Raw genomic sequence first — 22,408 nt, 5'->3', positions numbered from 1 at the left:
AAAAACATGCTTTGTTATATATACTTCAACAATACTCAACAGATTTACATGATCAAAACTACCATTTTTAATCTAATCATACTTTTGATTAAATGTGTAATTTTGAAGATCAGCCTTGAAGGGTGTTTTTTTTTTTTTTTTGAGCAATCACGATTGCTTATTGCTTTCATTTGACTGTTTTTGACGTTCCTTTGATTTTTCCCACCGCCACCCTCTGCACCATCACCGTCGACCGGCTCCTCACGATGCTGCTGTTATAGCGACAGCCGTCTCCAGGTTGCATCCATGTCCTACACACACGCGCATACATACACACCTACACATACACACATACACAACTACACACACACACAAACACCTACACACACACACACATACACCTACACACATATACACCTACACACACAAACACATACACACACAAACACACACACACGCATACATACACACACATACACACAACTACCCACACATTCATGCCTGCACACAGACACAAACACATATGCCTACACACACATACACATACCCCCCACGCACACATACACATACCCCCCCCCCACACTTATGCCAGCACACAGACACAAACACACATACCCCGTACACACAAACCCCCCCCATACACACACAAACACACATGCATACATACACACACATACACACAACTACCCACACATTCATGCCTGCACACAGACACAAACACATATGCCTACACACACATACACATACCCCCCACACACACATACACATACCCCCCCCCCCACACTTATGCCAGCACACAGACACAAACACACATACCCCGTACACACAAACCCCCACCCATACACACACAAACACACATGCCTACATACACACACACGTGATTGCGAAAAACAATTTGAATTCAAGATGTCAAAATTCAAATTAGTTTTTTTTTTTTCAGGTGGCAATTATAGATTGCTTTTCAATTGTGACTATTTTCACTAACTTGCTTGAAAGTTTTTCTGAAAGCCTCTGTTGTGTGCATTTGTAATAGGGTCGCTTCCAAAATTTTAAAAGTATTTTTTTTCTGAAAGAACATGCTTAAAAACAGAGGATCTAACATTTTTTTAAATAATTTGTTTAATATTTTAAAAAAATAACTTAAATTGATGCGCTTTCATTGTTTACGTTTCTTGCCGATGACATCACAAATGATGAAATGACATTCTGTGTTGCCATTCACAGAGCAAAATATTTAATTCCCATCTTTACTCACGTGTATTGGCAACAATAGGGTTGATAGCAAGCGTAGAGCGCAATTTTAATTCGCTTCTTGATTATTATAACGTGGAAACGCGATACAAAATGCGCCAAAGAGCATCATTTGTGACATCATCAAGACCCCACCTTGTTTGCAAAATCGGACATTTTAAAAACTTATAAAAAAAATAACTGTTGGGAAAATTAAAGTATTTTCTGGGTCCATGTTTTTTCTTTTTTTGCTTATTCTATTGATTTCAGTGATTACTACTTTTGACTGAAGGAAACAACCTCATTGTAGACATGTAATAAACACTGTATCATGTATTATAGACCGTATAAGTGCAGGCAGTTAGTTCTCTTATTTTGTCAAGTCTAAACGTATTACGAAATTCATATTACGAAAAAAGTAGTTAATCAAAATAATTATTAGAAACTAATTTTTTAATTATATTTCAGAATAGTTTTTGCAAACAACATAATAAACATAATTTTTAAACATTATTTTTTCCCATTACATGTCTGGAACCATTTTTGCCTCCGATCATGTCCCTCCCCGAAAAAATATCCTGACTACGGCCTTACTTCTCACCACTGTATTGAGTACCGTATTTTCCTGCGTATAATCCGCGGATTATCTGCTACAAAAGGCAAAGTTTATGAGGTGCGGATTATACGCAGCCGCGGATTATACGCAGCCGCGGATTATCTGTGATTTTTTTTTTTTCGCTTAACACCAACGCATTGAACCTCAATATTTTTACAGTAGTAGGATTCACCGATCGAGATCGTACTCCGACTGAATGTTGTTTATTTTACGAAGCATGCACGTTCTTCATCGCTGCCTGCCTGTATGTTGGTTATTTTACGTTGCTTGAATGTTCCTCTTTGCGATTCAGGTCATGTAAAATAAGCAACATTACAGTGAAATAGGTAGCCATTTGCACAAGATTAGACCGTTTGCTCCTTTGACTTGATTCTTTGTTTTTCAAGCAATCAGCGAACTATAATCAAAATTTCAAAAAGAAATCATTATATTTTAGATTATCTTTCAGATTAATTTTGATTATGCCTTAAAAATAATTACTTTTTAGCATTTTTAGTTTAGTTGCTCAAATGGTATGTTAAATTCAAACTTTATTTTTTTACATTGTATTATCCGCGGATTATACGCCGCCGCGGATTATACGAAGCTTTTCTTTTCTTCAGGCCAATTTTAGGACCTGCGGATTATAGGCCGCCCGCGGATAATACGCAGGAAAATACGGTAATATCAATTATGCTTGAACACATTCTGTTTAAAAACAAATTACATTGTTTCAGAGTTTCTTGGAATGTCATTATTTTTTGATTGATATAGATAACTATTCAAATAAATGTGTTTATGTGAAAGCCTTCATATGATTTTTTAAAGGGCAGGAATTGAGAAACATAGAAACTAACGAGAAGTTCAATTTTGAAGCAAAACCACATGATCACGTGTATAACCAAAGGCGCTATGAAGCGCTTGGTGAAGTAAGTATTATTAATTATTTTTAGTGATTGAATATATGACATTCTCTCTTTTTTTTTTTTTGAAAATGCTCTCTAATTCTGCCCTGCAAATTTTTATGCATTTAGAATTTTGATAGAACCAACATGTTCTAGAATGATGTTCTGGTGCATTTTTACTTTCTTCTATATCTAATATATAGAAAAAAGTATTGGATTCGTGTAAATTTTCGAATTTCGAATTTTGACGGATTCGAACGTTTTGAGGTGTGTCGAGTCCATTTCGACCATTTTTGGAAAATGTCTGTCTGTCTGTGTGTGTGTGTGTATGTGTGTGTGTGTGTGTGTATGTATGTGTGTCACGTCTGTGTGTGACCAGTTTTTTGTGGCCGCTCTACAACAAAAACTACCGCATGAAATCGAACGAAATTTAGTACACATATGTGCCCCTATGTGAACTTGTGCCCATTAGTTTTTGGCGCGAATTCCTCCAAGGGGGGTGGAGCAATGGGACGTTTTTCGAGTTACGCGTGCTTGCTATTCCTCAGGAAGTTACTGGCAGAATCAAACAAAATTTGGTCCATATGTTGGTATTAACAGGAACAGGTGCTGATTCAATTTTGGTGTCAATAACTCAAACGGGGGTTGAGCTATGGAACGTTTTTTGTCGTCAATTGTGACTGCTGTATCTCAAGAAATAATGAACGGAATGAAAGAAAAATTTATCGGCAAGTAGCCCTTAGTGGGTATAAGAACTGATTTTATTTTTGTGTCAACAGCTAAAAGGGGGGTAGCGCAATCACCCGTTCTTTTTTTCCATTTTGAGTGTCCTATCTCAAGAAGTAATGCTACGTTCTGGTTGAAATTTGGAATATATGTGAATCCATATGTAAAGAGTCTTTGGTTCAATTTTGACGCCAATCGCTCCAAGAGGTGTTGATTTTTTTTTGCGAATAAAAATAGCTTTATTAATGCAACAATAAGAAAGATAAATCGTAATAGATTGTCGTTTACTTATTTCTGGTGATTTTAATTGTATGGAAATGATCGGAAATGTTATCTCAATGATTTAAAATGTTTAACTGTTGCCATCTTATGTTTGTTAACAAATAAAATATTTGTTATTAATTCAAGCAAGGCTTTTAAAATAACTTTCAATTTTCGCTCTTTGCTTTGCTTTTGCAATAATTCAGACATTGGGATGGTCGTCAAGTTTTTGCATGTGTAATTTTGTTTTTGTTGGGAATATTGCTTCCTCGTCAGGCATGGGGAGGGATCAGAAAAAAAAAGAAAAGAAAAATATAGAAGAAAGTTTCGTGATGGCCACAACATACTAGTTATAATGTGGAACATTGTTTTGGAATATTATTTCAAGTATTTACATTTAGTTTTAAAATCCTAATTTTTGTCCATAGCAGACTGAGTTGACTATGTTCAAATCTGAATTCTCCTATAATGGGAATTTTTTAAAAAATCGTTTTAGGCCATATAGTGAATAATGTTATTTTAAAACATATTAACCAAAATTTATTCACAGCAAAAAAAGGGATGCTATGTTTAATTGTGAACCAACTTCAGAATGTGACATTATTTTTGTGTCAACATCATTTGTCGTAACTTGAGTAGCACATAAAACGACGCATGGAATGGGGAATAGGGGAGGGGGGATACCAAAGCTTTAAAATCTGACAATGGGGTTGTTTCCTTCAGTCAAAAGTACTACTTTTAGTCGCTGAAATTGATAGAATGAGTAAAAAAAATAACAGGGACTCAGAAAAAACTTTGATTTTCCCAACAGTTATTTTCGAATTAATTTTTTAAAATGTCCAATTTTTCAAATAAGGCGTGGTCTTTATGACATCACAAATGATGCAATTTGGCGCATCATTCTACCACGTTTCCTTATTATGATAATCAAGAAGCGAATTTAATATTGCGCTCCACGCTTGCTATCAACCATATTGTTGCCAATACACGTGAGTAAAGATGCGAATTAAATATTTTGTTCTGTGAATGGCAACACTGAATGGCATTTCATCATTTGTGATGTCATCGGCAGAAGACATAAACAATGAAAGTGCACCGATTTAAGTAATTTTTTAAAAATATTAAGCTTAAACAAATTATTTAAAGAATGGTCAGATCCTATGTTTTTAAGCATGCTCTTTCAGAAAAAAATACTTTTAAAATTTTGGAAACGACCCCATTTGGCAGATGTTCATTTAATCAAGTTCCCACTGATGATTTTTTTTTTTACTAGATAGGAGGCTCTGCCCCTGCTCGCTAACACTCACCAACCCCCGAAGATTGCTTCGCAATCTTATTTGATTCGCAAAGATTTAAATCGCCAATTAGAAAGAAACATTAAAAATGCATTATTTTCTCCCTTTGGAACAAAGTCCGGGTTTCAAAATAACTTGTACCAAGAGCCGTAAGGGCTAAGGGACTCCTGAGTATTGCAAAAAAGGCAGTTTTGTACGTTTGAAATTTCGCTTCATATTCGTGGTCTCTAGTAATATATTTTGCTCTTTAGCCTAAGGCTTGAATTGAGTTGAGCCTAAGATTTTCCGTTAAAATCGAAACTCTTAAAATTTGTGAATAAGAAAGAATAAACAAACGAATCCAAAATACGTAACTATGGCAACGTCAAATAAAACATCAATAATTTGAATGGAAATGATATTTTTCGAACTTAATTAAAACTGCTTGTAACTTTTTTTTCTTTGGAGATAGAAGCTAAGTTTTTTGACCTTAGGTCGAGTTAGATCTGGAGTAAGAAAAAGCCGCTCTTTCCAGTGGTGTCAAAAAAAAAAAAAAAAAAAAAAAAACTGTAGGACAGTTTCTTCACTTTTTACTGATAGATTTAATGAAGAAAGTAGTGCCCAAATTTTAGCTAAGCCTAAAGAAGGTCGAGCTAAAAACGCAAATAACTCCCGCCGTATTTAAGTTAGAGCATTGAAACAAGTTGCGTAGAACATAAAAAATTCTACCCTTCCCAACGATATATAATGTTAATATGTGTGAGTAATGTTTCACCCCTTTAATAGGCAATTTATGCGAAATTTGAGCTTAAAAAATCAATTACAAGAAAACTAATTTGAAATTTAAAAAACGAAACCCCAGGTGCAAACCACTGGGACTCGAAGTAGTTTTGTACAAAATTTCAAGGCTGTAGGTGCTATGGGGTCTCTTGGATGCAGGCCCGCCACAGACTCCCTTTCAAAATTTTCTTTGATCTTACTTTTTTTATTACTAGTGGTACACGCACGGCTTTGCCCGTAATAGAAATATTAAAAGATCTTTTGGTTCGCCTGTATATATACAAATAATGTATGGTGAATTTTCTCGCCAGTTGGCTTGTACCCGTGTTACGGTTCCAAGTTATGATAATTTCGTATCCCGCCAATTGGCTTGTGCCCATGTTACGGTTCCACATTATAATAATTTCGTATCTCGCCAATTGGCTTGTACCCATGTTACGGTTCCAAGTTATGATAATTTCGTATCTCGCCAATTGGCTTGTGCCCATGTTACGGCTCCAAGTTATGATAATTTCGTATCTCGCCAATTGGCTTGTACCCATGTTACGGTTCCAAGTTATGATAATTTCGTATCTCGCCAATTGGCTTGTGCCCATGTTACGGCTCCAAGTTATGATAATTTCGTATCTCGCCAATTGGCTTGTGCCCATGTTACGGCTCCAAGTTATGATAATTTCGTATCTCGCCAATTGGCTTGTGCCCATGTTACGGTTCCAAGTTATGATAATTTCGTATCTCGCCAATTGGCTTGTGCCCATGTTACGGTTCCACATTATAATAATTTCGTATCTCGCCAATTGGCTTGTACCCATGTTACGGTTCCAAGTTATGATAATTTCGTATCTCGCCAATTGGCTTGTGCCCATGTTACGGCTCCAAGTTATGATAATTTCGTATCTCGCCAATTGGCTTGTACCCATGTTACGGTTCCAAGTTATGATAATTTCGTATCTCGCCAATTGGCTTGTGCCCATGTTACGGCTCCAAGTTATGATAATTTCGTATCTCGCCAATTGGCTTGTGCCCATGTTACGGCTCCAAGTTATGATAATTTCGTATCTCGCCAATTGGCTTGTGCCCATGTTACGGCTCCAAGTTATGATAATTTCGTATCTCGCCAATTGGCTTGTACCCATGTTACGGTTCCAAGTTATGATAATTTCGTATCTCGCCAATTGGCTTGTACCCATGTTACGGTTCCACATTATAATAATTTCGTATCTCGCCAATTGGCTTGTGCCCATGTTACGGTTCCACATTATAATAATTTCGTATCTCGCCAATTGGCTTGTACCCATGTTACGGTTCCAAGTTATGATAATTTCGTATCTCGCCAATTGGCTTGTGCCCATGTTACGGCTCCAAGTTATGATAATTTCGTATCTCGCCAATTGGCTTGTACCCATGTTACGGTTCCAAGTTATGATAATTTCGTATCTCGCCAATTGGCTTGTGCCCATGTTACGGCTCCAAGTTATGATAATTTCGTATCTCGCCAATTGGCTTGTACCCATGTTACGGTTCCAAGTTATGATAATTTCGTATCTCGCCAATTGGCTTGTGCCCATGTTACGGCTCCAAGTTATGATAATTTCGTATCTCGCCAATTGGCTTGTACCCATGTTACGGCTCCAAGTTATGATAATTTCGTATCTCGCCAATTGGCTTGTACCCATGTTACGGTTCCAAGTTATGATAATTTCGTATCTCGCTAATTGGCTTGTACCCATGTTACGGTTCCACGTTATGATAATTTCGTATCTCGCCAATTGGCTCGTGCCCGTGTTACGGTTCCACGTTATGATGATTTCGCAATTTACTCGTCCATCTTATGATAGTTTTGTTCTTAAAATTGGAATAGAAAAAGAACCACATTGAATTTTCGAAAAATCGCTTCGAGGGGCACACCCCCATGCTACAAACTAACTTTGTGCCAAATTTCATGAAAATCGGCCGAACGGTCTAGGCGCTATGCGCGTCACAGAGATCCAGACATCCTACAGACATCCTCCGGACAGAGAGACTTTCAGCTTTATTATTAGTCTTTACTAATAATAAAGCTGAATGTCTCTCTGTCCGGAGGATGTCTGGATGTCTGGATGTCTGTAGGATATCTGTAGGATGTCTGTAGGATGTCTGTGACGCGCATAGCACCTATTCCGTTCGGCCGATTTTCATGAAATTTGGCACAAAGTTAGTTTGTAGCATGGGGGTGTGCACCTCGAAGCGATTTTTCGGAAATTCGATGTGGTTCTTTTTCTATTCCAATTTTAAGAAAAAAAGTATCATAAATTACGAAATTATCGTAACGTGGAACCGTAACATGGGCACAAGCCAATTGGCGAGATACGAAATTATCATAACGTGGAACCGTAACGTCGGTACAAACCAACTGGCGAGAAAATTCACTGTACATTATTTGTAAATATACAGGCGAACCAAAAGACCTTTTGATTTTTCTATTGCGGGCGAAGCCGTGCGGGTATCACTAGTATTAAATAATAGTAAGGTTTCAAAGAAATTCTGAAAGGAAGTCTGTGGCAGGCCTGCATCCAGGAGACCCCATAGCATCTACAGCCTTGAAACTTTGTACAAAATTAATTCGAGCCACGGTGGTTTGCACTTGGGGTTTTGTTTTTCAAATTTTGAATTAGTTTTTTTTTGTAATTAATTTTTAAGCTCAAATTTTGCGTAAATTGCTCTTTAAAGGGGTGAAAATCACTTGCCTATATTAATATTATATATTGTTGGAAAGGGTGGAATTTTCCATATTCTATGTAATTTGTTTTAGTGCTTTAACTTAATTACAGCAGGAGTTATTTGCGTTTTTAGCTCAAATCTTTTGGAGGCTTAGCTGAAATTTAGACTCTACTTTCTACATTAATTCTATCAGTAAAGCCTGAAGGAACTGTTCCACAGTTTTCTTATTGGCACCACTAGAAAGAGCAGCTTTTTTTACTTCAGATCTAACGCGAACTATGGTTGAAAAACTAAGCTTCTATCTGCAAAAAAATCTGTTCCTCCCTGTGGAACACATGCAGGTCAATGTGACCACCAAGCGAGATTCCTGCCCACACAAACCATGATTCCACCATCTCGATAACTGCTTTTCAACAGTGTTGGATTGATGGCATCTAGTGCGCTGTTCCCTCTAGATCAGTAGATGCCCTGCATCACTCTCCAATGTAAATCTGGACTCGTCTGTGAACAGAAGCCCATTGCTGCTGGGTCCAGGGAACATGTTCTCTTGCCCAATATAAGCGGATCGTTCGCTGTGGTCCGTTGAGCGGAACACACAACTGATCGCAGTGGCGTAGCTAGACCCGACTTTCGGGGGGGGGGGGGGGGGTTACTTCTTATATATATATATATATATATATATATATATATATATATATATATAATATATATACGTATATAATATATATATATATATATATATATACATATATGCTATATATATATATATATATATATACTATATATATATATACTATATATATATATATATATATATATATATATATATATATATATATATATATATATATATATATATATATATATATATATAATGTATAATCGCTTGGTATTTTTTCCTTTTCTTCTTTTTTTTCTTTCTCTTATCTCTTCTTTTTCTCTTTTTTTTTTTGAGACTAACTTTTCGGGGGGGGGGGGGGGGTTTGTCCCCAAAACCCCCCCCTTAGCTACGCCCCTGACTGATCGTCTTGCATAGAGACATGCATTGTGAAGACAATTTCGCGCCGTAGTAGCAGAGATTCTTCTTCCTGATGCTAGAAAGTGGTCTGCAATGAGCTGCGGCACAGTAGTGGTTCTTCTCCTTCGGGCCGAAAGAACTAGAAAACGGTCTTCTGCAGGTTTTGCACAGTGTTGCCAGATGGTCAAATCCAGATTTCCCCAATTCCCTTCCAACTTTTCCCCAAAACGCGATGTTTTCTATCAAAATTCCCCAAATTCAAAAATTATTTTTCCTCTAATATTTTCATAAAATGAATCAAATTCCTCTAATATTTTTGTCTCTTGAAAAATTTCCCCCCCCCCAAATAGCCAAATTTTTCTTACAAAATTCCCCAACTTTTTTTTTTCTCATTCTCGCTTTTTTTTTGTCATCTTTATCTTTCTTTACTAATAATAAAGCTGAAAGTCTCTCTGTCCGGATCTGTCTCTGTCTGTCAGGATCTCTGTGACACGCATAGCGCCTAGACCGTTCAGCCGATTTTCATGAAATTTGGCAAAGAATTAGTTTGTAGCATGGAGATGTACGCCTTTAAGCAATTTTTTGAAAATTCGATTTTGTTCTTTTTCTATTCCAATTTTAAGAACATTTTCCCGAGCAAAATTATCATAAGATGGACGAGTAAATAACCAAGTTATCATAACGTAGAACCGTAACGTGGGCAAGCCATTTGGTGAGAAATTCATCATGCATTATTTGTAAATATCCTTTTAATTTCTACTACGGGCAAAGCCGTGCCGATGCCACTAGTCATAAATACAAGCACCTGACCAAGAGATAAGAAATAGCCAAATATTTTTTTTTCTACTCGCATTAACTACTCTGCTTCTTTATGTACATTTAAACTATGATTTTTGTATATATTTATCCAAGAACGTTCTTCTTCACTTATTTTTACCTGTTTCACGTATCAACTAGTTCGTCCAGAACATTAATTCGAATTCCGTAGCATAATGTTCCACATAATGCGAAATGCAAATTCCATAAAGTTGAGCAAAGCTAAACCAACGCTGTTTGATACAAACAATGTAACTACTACTTCTTGACGCGACTTTAAATATGAAAAAAATTCTTTTTTTCCCGAGGGTTTTTTCCCCCCAGCTTTTCCCCAACAAAAAATTTTTTCCCCAAAAAATTCCCCTCAAAACCCATTTCCCCAAAATTTCCCCAGAGAGCACCAGATTTTCCCAAAATGGGGAAATTTCCCCCAATCTGGCAACACTGGTGTTGTAGCTCGTGGTCGACCTGGAAAAGGTCTTCTGGACACAGAATCTTCTGATTGGTACAGGGGCGGATCTAGAGGGGGGCCTTGGGGGCCATGGCCCCTCCCAAAGCCTTGTGATCGTAGGAATGTTTTTAAGAAAAAAAAAAGAAAAAAAAAATACATTATGAGAAGATAACAAAATTTAACACATGTGTTATACTGAAAAAGAAGCATATGCCTTAATTGATAGATAAATTATGTCACTACCCTGAAAACAAAACTTTTATTTCCAAAATTTTTCTCTATCTTTTGCATCATTTCTTGATTCCAACTACAGACACTTGGACGATCTCTAAATGCTGCTGTTCTCAGAGTATACCTATTGTTCACAAGACTAAAGAGAGCCTAAATTTTCGTTTTTATGGCTTTAATTTCGAAACTAGGGGGAGAACCCCCTTTTCCCATGCCCTTACACAAATGCCTTGATATGTAGCAAAAAATTGCATTTTTAGTCTTTTATTTGGCAAAAATGTCAACGGAAACTAGCTTATCCAGCCCTTATCAGTTAACTTGCTTAAAAGCAACTTAAATGAAATTTTTTGGGATTTCAATTACAAGCGATCTTTGATAGGACCCCCTCCCTCCCTAGTTCATATCGTGATGATAGCTTTAAAAGGAGGTTTTTAGAGGAGCTCACGAATTTTCCATCTCTTTCTAAAATATGTATAAAAATAGTTAAAAATCGAATTTTTAGAGCCTCAAATGCAAAATATTTCGAGGAAGGAGGGATTCTAAGCCTCTTCAATCTTCCTTAAATGTAAGCAAACGTTACCTAAAGGTGCATTTTTAGGATGGACAGCTGAAGAGCTAGAAGAGCACCCCTCCTCTTCTTACTTCTCAATGTATAATGACAGCATATTTTGGTTTCTTAGCTATTTTTTCAAAAAGTATTTTGGGGCCAGCACCTGAAACCTGAACTTTCTCGGTACATCATCAAAAATAAACAAAATGCGTTTTTAGTTTCCTAATTTTCAAAAATTACTCGGCAATAAAAATTTTGAAACATTTTCAAGGCAGATTCCTAAATGCGCCCCCTCACCTAATGTCCCGATACCCCGAAAATTGAGTTTTTAAAACTTCATTTTAATAAAATTTCTGGGGAGTTCGGAGTTTGTTCAAAAATTTCAGATGGCCCCTCCCAAAACAATCGGCTGGATCCACCACTGGATTGGTATTGATCCTAAAGTCGCTGAACAGCACTACGAGACACATTGAGACATCTAGCAGCACCAGCCTGAGACCATCCTATTTCCATTCATCCAACTGCCCGCCACCTTAACGAATCAGGCAAACAACGTCTCTGACACATTTTCTAAACTCTATTGACTATTGTCAACAACAGTTGAAAATTAACACAACTTACGGACAAAAGTACGAAAGCTGGATATTTGCATATTTTTTTCTCACTCATAAAGATATGTTCTCTTCTATAAAATAAAAGTAGCAACTATCGTTTTTTCATAAATGGTTTTAAACTTTGTTATTATCATTCATGAAAACTATGCATTTTATTGTTACTGTCATTTTTTTAACGGCGAGCTTCGAAAAACATGTTTTATTTTAACTTTTTGAAGCCAGTGTATATGCTTGTTTCACTCCAGTTTCTGATTTTTCAAGATTATAACACAATTGACCCTTAAGTAGTTAACATTTGGAAGGAATTATAACGTTAAATTATTAATTATAACTACTTAACCATCTCCTATGGGGGGAGGGGGATATCTTGTTCATCTGTAGTTTTTTTTTCAATAAACAAAATAGATACAAGAAATGGTCAGTATTTAAAAAATGATGAAGTACAAATTGATTTTGCGTTTTTTAAATGTCATGTTGTTTTTGAAGTAATTATCAGCTGCTTGAATGAACAACTGTAGATTTACATGTGTTTAGTACATACACAATACACATGTATGTGTAAATGTGTCCTGTACACCATTATATTGTAAAAGACAATATGACTTACTACATCAAATTGGGAGATTGGAAAATAAGTTTTTATTTCATGGATCCCTCTTCAGTATATAAATTTATTTGCAAAACAGATTAGATTTTTATCTGACATGTGATTTTCAGTATTTTTAATAAATTCAGTAATTTTTGAAAGATTAAAGTACTGTATGCAGAGGGAAAAAAAAGGAAGGGGGGAGAGGGGGTAGGTTGCTGGATGAATTTTCAACATGTCTGTTACTTTCATCCATCCAGTTAAAATAATAGGATCTATAGGCATGAGAATCCATAGAATCTATGGATTTTTATGTATTCTATGGATTTTTATGTAAGTCAATCTATTATTGACTTGCAAGTGTTGTAAATGAAAACTGAGTGATGTTTTTGTTCAAACAATCATACAATTTCAGTATTTTGCTCCCTACTTGGGTCACATGTGTCACATAGTTAAATTGACTATCCTCAAAAAACATTTTAAAGTTTTAATTACCAAATTCATATTAATGAAATTTCTAATTAATATTCTGATTTGAAGTCTCAATTGTATTACATACAAAATAATACTGTTTTATAGTGCATTTCTTGAAGTCTAGCCAGTTTGCCTAGTTTTTGCCCATTTTGCCGGTTTTTACCAAGTTTTTTCCCAGTTTTTGTCACTGTCCCGGCAAACATACCATTTTTCAGGCAAAATGCCCAACCCTACTTAAAAGAAATTTAAATGGAAATAATCGGAAATGAGGAATTTCTCAAAATTTTTAACGGATATCTGCTAGTGGTAATCAGTGGGAACGCCCGCAAAGAAATTTATAATTGAGTGGAATTTTAGAAAAGTTTCAAAAATTGCGCAGTCTTGCTCCCTGGGTGCAAACCATGGTTGGCAGTGCTTGTTTTACTGTGTTCTCATTAATACTTTACAGTTAATTTAAAATGTAGGTCTAGTAAGTTAGTTATGCTGTAAAGAATAGGGAAAGCTTTTATTGATTTTTTTTTATCAAATGTAACAAAAATTATTTTTTTTATTTTTCCAGGCTATGACCCAGTATATCTATGAAACCTTGGAGAGAGAAAAGATGAAGAAAGTAGCTGTACCTGTAAGTAATAAGTTGTTTTTGTAAATACAGTTAACTCGCGATAACTCGAACTTCGATAACTTGAAATTTTGATAACTCGGAGAAACAGTATTTCCTTCACCTTTAATGCTTTTTTAATGAAATTTTATCTCTTTAACTCAAAGTATTTTTCCATCTTCTTGATAAACTCAATTTTTTTTTCCTATTCACTCAAAAAAATTTCAATCGCTCAAAACTCGATTTTCAAACTCTTATGCCTTTTACTTTGTTATTTCCCCCATTTACGCGCCCTTAAGAAGAAAAGGGCCTTTGGCTTTCTCATTTACAAATACAAATGTGAGGACCAGCAACAGGCTCGTGGCCCAGCTAGGCTGGTCCTAGTCAATTTATTAGTCCCCAATGAAGATCAATCTCCCTCTTAAAGCTATCCACCCCCTTCGCTCATTACCACCTCTTCCGGTAAGCTGTTCCAAGTGCCTACAACCCTACTAAAGTAGTAGATTTTCCTTATTTCCAGGTTAGCCTGAGATTTGAATAGCTTAAAACCATAACCCCTCGTCCCTTTTGTTTGTAATTTTCACAGTTGTGTTCACCACAGGTATGTGGGAGAGGAGACGTGTTTCAGCTGCTGTTTTCTGTCAGCAGTGGGCAATGGTCGAGTTTTTAGAATAAATGTTCTCTCAACCTGAGTGACTAGTTCTCAGAACACAGCCCTTTCTCGTTCTAGTCTTCGTCTTCTTACTTTGCTTATTAGTGCTGTGAAGAAGCTAAGGTTAATTTTGTATTGAATTATGGCTACAAAACGAAAATGCACAACGTTTTCTATTGCAGAGAAAAAAAAAAAAGATGATTGATGCAGTTGAAAAAGGAAGGAAGAAAAAGATTGATATTGCAAAGGAGTTTGGCATTCTGAACAGCACACTCTCAAACATTCTCAAAAACAAAGAGATTATTCTTAAAAACTTAGATGATAATCAAGGGGATCGGGAAAAAAAATGAAGATTGGGGAATATCCAGGGGGAAGTTGAAAAATGCTTGATAAAATGGATAACGCGGTGTCGGGCCTAGAACATTTCACTTAGTGGAAACATATTGAGAGAAAAAGCGGAGGATTTCATTAAGCGACTCGGCTTTACAGATTTCAAAGCGAGCAGCGGTTGGTTTGAAAATTTTAAGAAAAGAAACAACATCACATTTTACAGAATATGTGGATAAAGTGGCAGAATTCTGCGAAGAATGGAAGGGATCATTGTCTTCAATTCTAAAAGAGCTATTTCCCATCTGGAAAGTGTAATTAGTGTGGAAATATTAAATGGAATGATTTTTTGTAAGATTTTAAATAACTCGAATTTTTTATGTCTTCCTTTCAATTTCGAGTTAGCGAGAGTCGACAGTATATATAGTAGATATTATACACATTTTTGTACACTATTTTGAATAAAACAAATCATGTAAAATCCAAGCTGAAAAGAGACTGTAATGTACTGCCCCTGTAAACATTTCCTTGATAACTACTCCATGCTAGTAAGATGCAGTTCGTTTAACAATCTCTCTGTAGTCCTAACTAATCTCCTCTTCTTTTAGCTTTAATTTAGGAATTTTTTTATTTATAATGTTTGAATTTAATATTCTGAGAAAATTTATATAAACATTTAACTGCTTATTGGGTACAAAATTTAAAATATATCAGTGATTATAAAAAAAAGAGGGGAAAAAAACAAACATTTTTGTGTGCTACTAAGAGAACTTTTTTTTTTTTTTTTTGATGGAGTGGGGTAGGGGGGGGGGGAGCCTAAAGGCAGAAAAGGCTAACCACCTAGCCACCTTGGCAGTTATGGTCTATATAATTCAAATTGTGCCAGAGTTTTTATAAACGATAGAAAATTACTTATTTTATTACTTATCTTATCATTTTTTCTTCTGCCTAATGCAAAGAAATGACATGTTTAACCAAGTTTCCTCTTTAATTGTATTAAATTCAATTTTTTTTTGTTGCCTATACAGCTCAAATCATACATTACGTTTGTAAGAGGTTTTTGAACATTAGATGAGATTGTGAAATAATATGCAGCTAATGAAAATATTACTACCAAACCTCAAAATAAATATGAATATATTATTTCATCTAATATATTTACAAATTTTCGAAGTGACTGCCTTTAGCCTTAACACAAAGCTCTAAACGTGTCACAAAATTTTTGGCCATGGGTCGCAACTAGCTTACTGATATTTTATCTCATTCCTTGGGTAAAAGTTTCTTTAGGGATTCCAAAGTTTTATGAGGTTTAGCACATACCCTTGTTTCCAAGACCTCTCATATTGTTAAACGGCGTCAACGACACCAATCTGTCATGGTTTGGGGTGAGATATGTGCTATTGGGAAAAAACGACTTGTTTTAGTTGATCAGGGGATAAAATTAATCAAGAAACATATCACAAACTCATTTTGGAAAATGTTGTCTTACGTTGGTCACAAAAGTTCTTTGAAAACAAAAGATGGACCCTCCACCAGGATTCCGTACCTGCACACAGAGATTGTGCAGATCGATTTGGTGAATTGATTCACCAAAGATTGGTGCAAGGCACATTTTCCGGACTTCGTTGGAGCTCATGGCCACCATATTCCCCAGATTTGAACTCAATGGACTATTCTGTTTGGTCCATCTTGTAGACAAGAGTGTGTGCTAAAACCTCATAAAACTAAGGCATCCTTGAAAAAATCCTTATGCAAGGAATGGGATAAAATATCAATGAGTGAGTTGCGGCCCATAGCCCAAAACTTTGTGACACGTTTAAAGCTCTGTATTAAGGCTAAAGGTAGTCACTTCCAAAAATATATTAGGCAAAATGATGTATTCATATTTATTTTGAAGTTTGGTCGTAATTTGGTAAATTGTCATGTATCATGTGTGTTCACGTTGTTTCTTGTTCACCCTGTATGTTTAACCATTGCACCCAGGGCCTGATTTAGAAATTTTGGTACTGTAAGCACAACAAATCTTCGGGGCCCCCTTTGACTTGCAGAACCAAAGAATGTGCTCAATCGCACATCTTTTTTTCATTGCAAAGGTTCCCATCTCCCAAGAAAAATGGCATACCATCCAAAAAATTTAATGCCCCCCCCCCACCAATAAGAAAATACATTGGTGCAATCTGCACCATTGGGTTTTTTTTGGGTTCACCCCATTGACATTGCATGGATATAGGCTGCAGTAAACCGAGGGATATATTTTTTTATATTGTCACTGTAATGTGTTTGTAATTTGAAGCTTACATAAATGAACAATCATAAACAATGAATAAAAGATTCAAACATCTCGAAATATTGCAAATCAACAGAAACCTTTAAATCCTGTACTACTAATTTATTGCATTTCTACGACAAGGTTACCTCAGCTTTAGATAACAAAAAATGTGTGGATGTTGTTTATATTGATTTTCAAAAAGCTTTTGACAAGGTACTGCATGTTGCTCTTCTCAGCAAGTTAGCTGACATTGGAATAGGAGGAAAAACTTTACTTTGGGTTAGAAATTGGCTTACTGGTAGGAAGCAAAGAGTAGTTGTGAGAGGAAATCATTCTAATTGGAGCGATGTTTTAAGTGGGGTTCCTCAGGGATCAGTTTTAGGGCCTCTTTTGTTTATTATATTTATGAATGACATCAATGAAAATATTTCTGGAAGCATGAATTGTTTTGCTGACGATGTAAAAGTTATGGGGATTGTTGAAAATGAAGAACAAGTAAAACAGCTGCAAGAGGATTTAGATCATATTACTAAGTGGGCAGATAAATGGGGTATGGCAGTTAATGTAGGGAAATGTCAAGTGCTGCACTTAGGTCATGGAAATAAACGTATGAGATATCGTTTACAGGGTTCAGTCATAAATCAGGCAGAAAATGTTATGGATCTGGGTGTCTTTATAAATCAGGACTTCAAGTTTAGTCAACAGTGCAGTATTGCTAGTAACAAAGCCAACAAAATGCTTGGGTTCATCAATAGGTCTATTTCAAACAAATCTAAGAAAGTTCTTCTGCCTTTATATAGGAGTTTAGTAAGACCTCATTTGGAGTACGCTGTTCAGTTTTGGTCGCCTTATCTAAAGAAAGATATTTTTGTATTGGAAAGGGTTCAAAGAAGGCTAACTAAATTAGTAAGGGAACTCTCAGATTTAGATTATGATACCAGACTGAATAGGCTTAACATGTATAGCCTGGAGCAAAGGAGAGTCAGAGGGGACATGATTCAGTTATTTAAATTTATCAAAATGAAAGATGTAAATGGATTAAATTTTTGCGGGGAAAGCAGGACAAGGGGTCATTGTTTTAAGCTATTCGAATCTCAGGCTAACTTGGAAATCAGGAAAAACTACTATTTAGCAGGGTCGTGGGCACTTGGAATAGCTTACCGGAAGAGGCGGTAATGAGCAAGGGGGTGGATAGCTTTAAGAGGGCCATTGATCTTCATTGGGGACTCATTAATTGACTAGGACCAGCCTAGCTGGGCCCAGAGCCTGTTGCTGGTCGTCACATTTGTATTTGTATTTGTAAACAAAATAAATGCCTTATTTAAGCATTAATAGTGAATTCTGGGCGGGAGAACATGGAGTGACATCTGAGTGGTCTCATTCTATGCTAGATGTCACTCTAGATAGTTTTCTCATTCCATGGGAGAGAGTTAGTTTCCTCTGGACTCATAAACCTTGTTAAAACAGAGCCAGCAATAACAATTTAATTTTTTAAACTTACACTAGAACAAAAAATATTTAGAAGAACTAGCTGCATCACCTGACTTTGCACCGTGCACCTTGAAAATAAAAGTTAGGTCAAGTGACCGTAATCAACACTCAGGCTTAAACCAAAAAAAACCAGTAAAATTTTGTGGCAGATTGCAGAGAAATAACCAAAAAGTAAACATTTTAAATCCCCCGATTGCAGGAAAAGCCTTTAAAACAAAAACCAGAATTTTACTTGTTCATAGTCGAGAAAAAAATGGCAACAGATCTTTCTTCTTAATGACTTTCTTCACGCTACAAATTTTAATAAAAGCATTGTTGCGGAAAGTTGAGATGAAGTACTGAATAATAATTTGAATGGAAGAAAGCCTTCAAAAAATAGGGATTTTATGTCGAAATCTAAGTATCATAATTAATAGTTTTTAATTGATATCTCTGCTCATTATTATCGGAGGATTATGTTAAATAGCCAAACATAAAGATGGGAAGATTAAGAATCCATTGATACCTGGTTCGATGGTCAGTTCACTGTCGTTCGGGAAAAGTAACTTAGACATACATACAAACATACACACATACATACGCTCAGTTTTTAATTATATAAGATTTTATAGTACAAAACAAATAAAGACATTCATTATGAAAAAAAAATTAATTTTTAGGGGCCCCCCAAGCTAAGGGGCCCCATAGCCTGTGCTTCTCTGGCTTACACTTAAATCAGGTCCTGAATTGTACCAACTTCATAAAGTCTCATAGCTTTCTTGATTTTCCCAACATACCATTTTCTTTTAGGTAGATGCTGCCCCAGGTGAACCTGTCACCCATGTTTATTGCTCTAAAAATGCGTTAACTACTGATGATAGCTTAATCATCCTAATTCATGGAAGTGGTGTAGTTAGAGCCGGGCAGTGGTCCAGGAGGTAAAAAGTTATGACAGTCACATTATCAAAATATTTATGATTTATTTATAATTTTGTTATAAATACAGTTGGACTCCGATTTAACGAATTCATCGGGACCGAAACTTTTATATGTTAAATCGGAGTTAGTCGTAATATCGGGTTGCGAAATTAAAAAAAAAAAAAAACTGCGCTTACTTCATCTAAAACCCTTAAAAAGCAACTGCTCAAAAATTTCCATAATTAGAAAGTGCAAATTTTTTATTCAGCATTCCACCATTTATTACACGCTAGACAATTTGAAATTTTAAACTACTGAGTAATAGATGTTTGACAATTTCCTTGATACTTGACTCGAAATAGTTCTCTTTCGACCTTATGGAAAGAAGAAAATACTTTGTCTTTTACAGCCTGCTGCATTAGATGTGTTTTTAAAGTTTTTAGGCCACGTAAAGCATTTGAAAAAGTAAGAGTTTTAATGAGAGTTTCATTATCGCTTTCTGCATCAAAATCAATATTCTTCTGATTGCTCCCTCGCCCTCAAAAATTGCTGATTCCGAGAAAAGTCTTTTTCTATTTCGGACACTATGGATTTTTCATTTGGATTCATTTGGAAAACAATCCAATATTTCCTATCTCAAATTAAGAAAAAATAAAGAAAAATTAATTTGAATTTTGGCATCTTGAATTCAAATTATGTTTTTCGCAATCACGAGTGTGTGTATGTAGGCGTGTGTGTTTGTGTGTGTGGGGTATGTGTGTTTGTGTGTAGAGGGTATGTGTATGTGTGTAGGGGGTATGTGTGTGTAGGCATGCGTGTTTGTGTCTGTGTGCTGGCATAAGTGTGTGGGTAGTTGTGTGTATAAATGTGCGTGTGTAGGCGGGGGGGGGGGGTATGTGTGTGTAGGCATATGTGTTTGTGTCTGTGTGCAGGCATGAATGTGTGGGTAGTTGTGTGTATATGTTGTGGTGTGTGTGTATGTTTTTGTTTGTGTATGTGTAGGTGTCTGTATGCGTGTGTGTATGTGTTTGTGTCTGTGTGCGTGTAGTTGTGTATGTATGCGTGTAGGATATGGATGCAACCTGGAGACGACTTTCGCTATAGGAGCAGCATCGTGATCAAAAACAGTCAAGTGAAAGCAATAAGCAATCGTGATTGCTCAAAAAAATTTTCGGCTGTTAAAATAATTCATTAATTCGGGGTTTATTATTCGGTAAATAGAGGTTTTTGCCTTCATTTTAGTCGGGAATTCGTTAAATCGCGAAATTCATTAAATAGAGGTTGGCTAAATCGGGGTCCGACTGTATTATTTTATCATTTTCTGAACAAATTTTCTTTGTCCTGATTTAGGGAAATCTTTTATTTCAAATCTTGATAGATGTATATGCTTTAAAGACATACTGAACTCATTTCGACCATTTTTGAAACACTCGTATGTGTGGTTGGCTGCATTTGGGTGAACATTTTTTGTGGGTACTGTAGCTCAAAAAGTAATGCAAGAAATCAACTGAATTTTCTACGAAAATAGTCCCAAGCAGTGGCGGCTCGTGGGAGAGACCCAAGCACCCTCCGGCCTCTATTTTCAGACAATAATTTTTATTTTTATTTCCCCCCCCCCTTTTTTTTGTGCCTTACTTGCTTGAAATTTAAAAAAAGGACTGTAGTCGTTTCCTGCGCATAATTCGCGGATTATCTGTTAAAAAAAAGTGTAAAATTAATGAGGTACGGATTATACGCTGCCGCGGATTATTTGTTCTTTTTTCTTCCTCAACACTGACGCATTGAACCTCAATATTTACAGCAGGATTCGCAGCGACCTTTACCCAGCCTTGCTGTTTATTTTACATAGCTTGAATGTTCAGGCTATGTAAGATAAACAACATACAGTAAAGGAAGACGCCTTCATTTGCACAAGGTTAGACCGTTTGCTCTTTTCTTGACTCTTTGTCTTCAAGTAATTAGCGGACTCATTTCATTATTTAGAGTTTAAAATGAATTTAATTTCATCTATTTAACACAAATATTTTAACTCAAATAATTATTTAAAGAAAGTTTAAGTATTAAAAAAATATTTAGAAAAAAAAATCCTTTTTTGTTTTCAAAAACCGGAGGGGGGTGAGTGCACCCATGATTTGGCCCCCTGACTTTTACAAGGCAAGAGCCGCCACTGGTCCCAAGTCAGTTATTTCGAAGGGGCAGCTCAAACAAATGGTATTTTTATTTAGCATAACCGCTTTATCCCAAAAAGTAATTCAGGTATTCATGTAAAAATTGGTATGCACTTGTACTCTCTTGGAAATTGGTGCTGCTCATTTTTTGTCACCTATTGCTCTAATGGGAGTAGTGAAATCAAAAGTGTTTCCCATTTACCATGACTGTCTAGAAAAGTTATACATGGCTTCAAACAAAAATTGACAGACTGGTGGACCTCAATAGGAATGGGTGCTGATTAGGACTGGGCGATATCAGAATTTTAATACCACAATAAATTGCTCTCCAAATATTGATATGTTCCCCTAGGAATTCAAAGGTTTCCATTGGGGGGGGGATGCAAAGGCTATAGTTCTATGCATATTAAATCGAAAAAAAAAAAAAAACGCTTCTGAATATAACAAATACAATTGTTTCTCTATTTCAAAACTTTCCTGCGCGGGGGGGGGGGGGGGGGGGGGGGGGTATAGCCCAGCTTGTGAAAGTTCCTCAGCATCAAAGAACCGCTGTGCCAAATTTGGCAAAGATCCGGTGAAAACTGTGTGTAAAAGGAAACCCCCAGTGGGAGCAGGGGGGGGGGGGTGTCTGATTGCGAACGAAAACTGCCCTATGTGAATTCTTGAGCATCAAAGGACCTCTCTGCCATATTTGGAAAAAATCTGACGAAAAATGGTAATTGTTTATTAATAAAATCGTTATTTGGTTAATTATAATATGTAATACATTTAAAACTAATGTTTTCCTTATTGTTTTTTAACGATACACACAATTTTTAA

General features: G+C 36.0%; 1 protein-coding gene across 1 annotated transcript in view; it reads left to right on the top strand.

Annotated features, from left to right (window-relative positions):
- LOC129225058 (cotranscriptional regulator FAM172A homolog) overlaps positions 1-22,408 on the top strand; it is a 102,758-nt gene that overhangs the window by 9,266 nt on the left and 71,084 nt on the right. Inside the window, exons 3-5 of the mRNA XM_054859604.1 lie at positions 2,633-2,733; positions 13,747-13,809; positions 19,314-19,441. Of these exons, the coding sequence (XP_054715579.1) occupies positions 2,633-2,733; positions 13,747-13,809; positions 19,314-19,441 (292 nt within the window). The remainder of the gene's footprint in view (positions 1-2,632; positions 2,734-13,746; positions 13,810-19,313; positions 19,442-22,408) is intronic.

This window comes from Uloborus diversus, chromosome 6 (genome assembly GCF_026930045.1).
Source record: "Uloborus diversus isolate 005 chromosome 6, Udiv.v.3.1, whole genome shotgun sequence".
Classification (NCBI taxonomy): domain Eukaryota; kingdom Metazoa; phylum Arthropoda; class Arachnida; order Araneae; family Uloboridae; genus Uloborus; species Uloborus diversus.
Note: the sequence above shows the minus strand (reverse complement) of the source record. Positions and strands in the feature narration are given on the sequence as shown.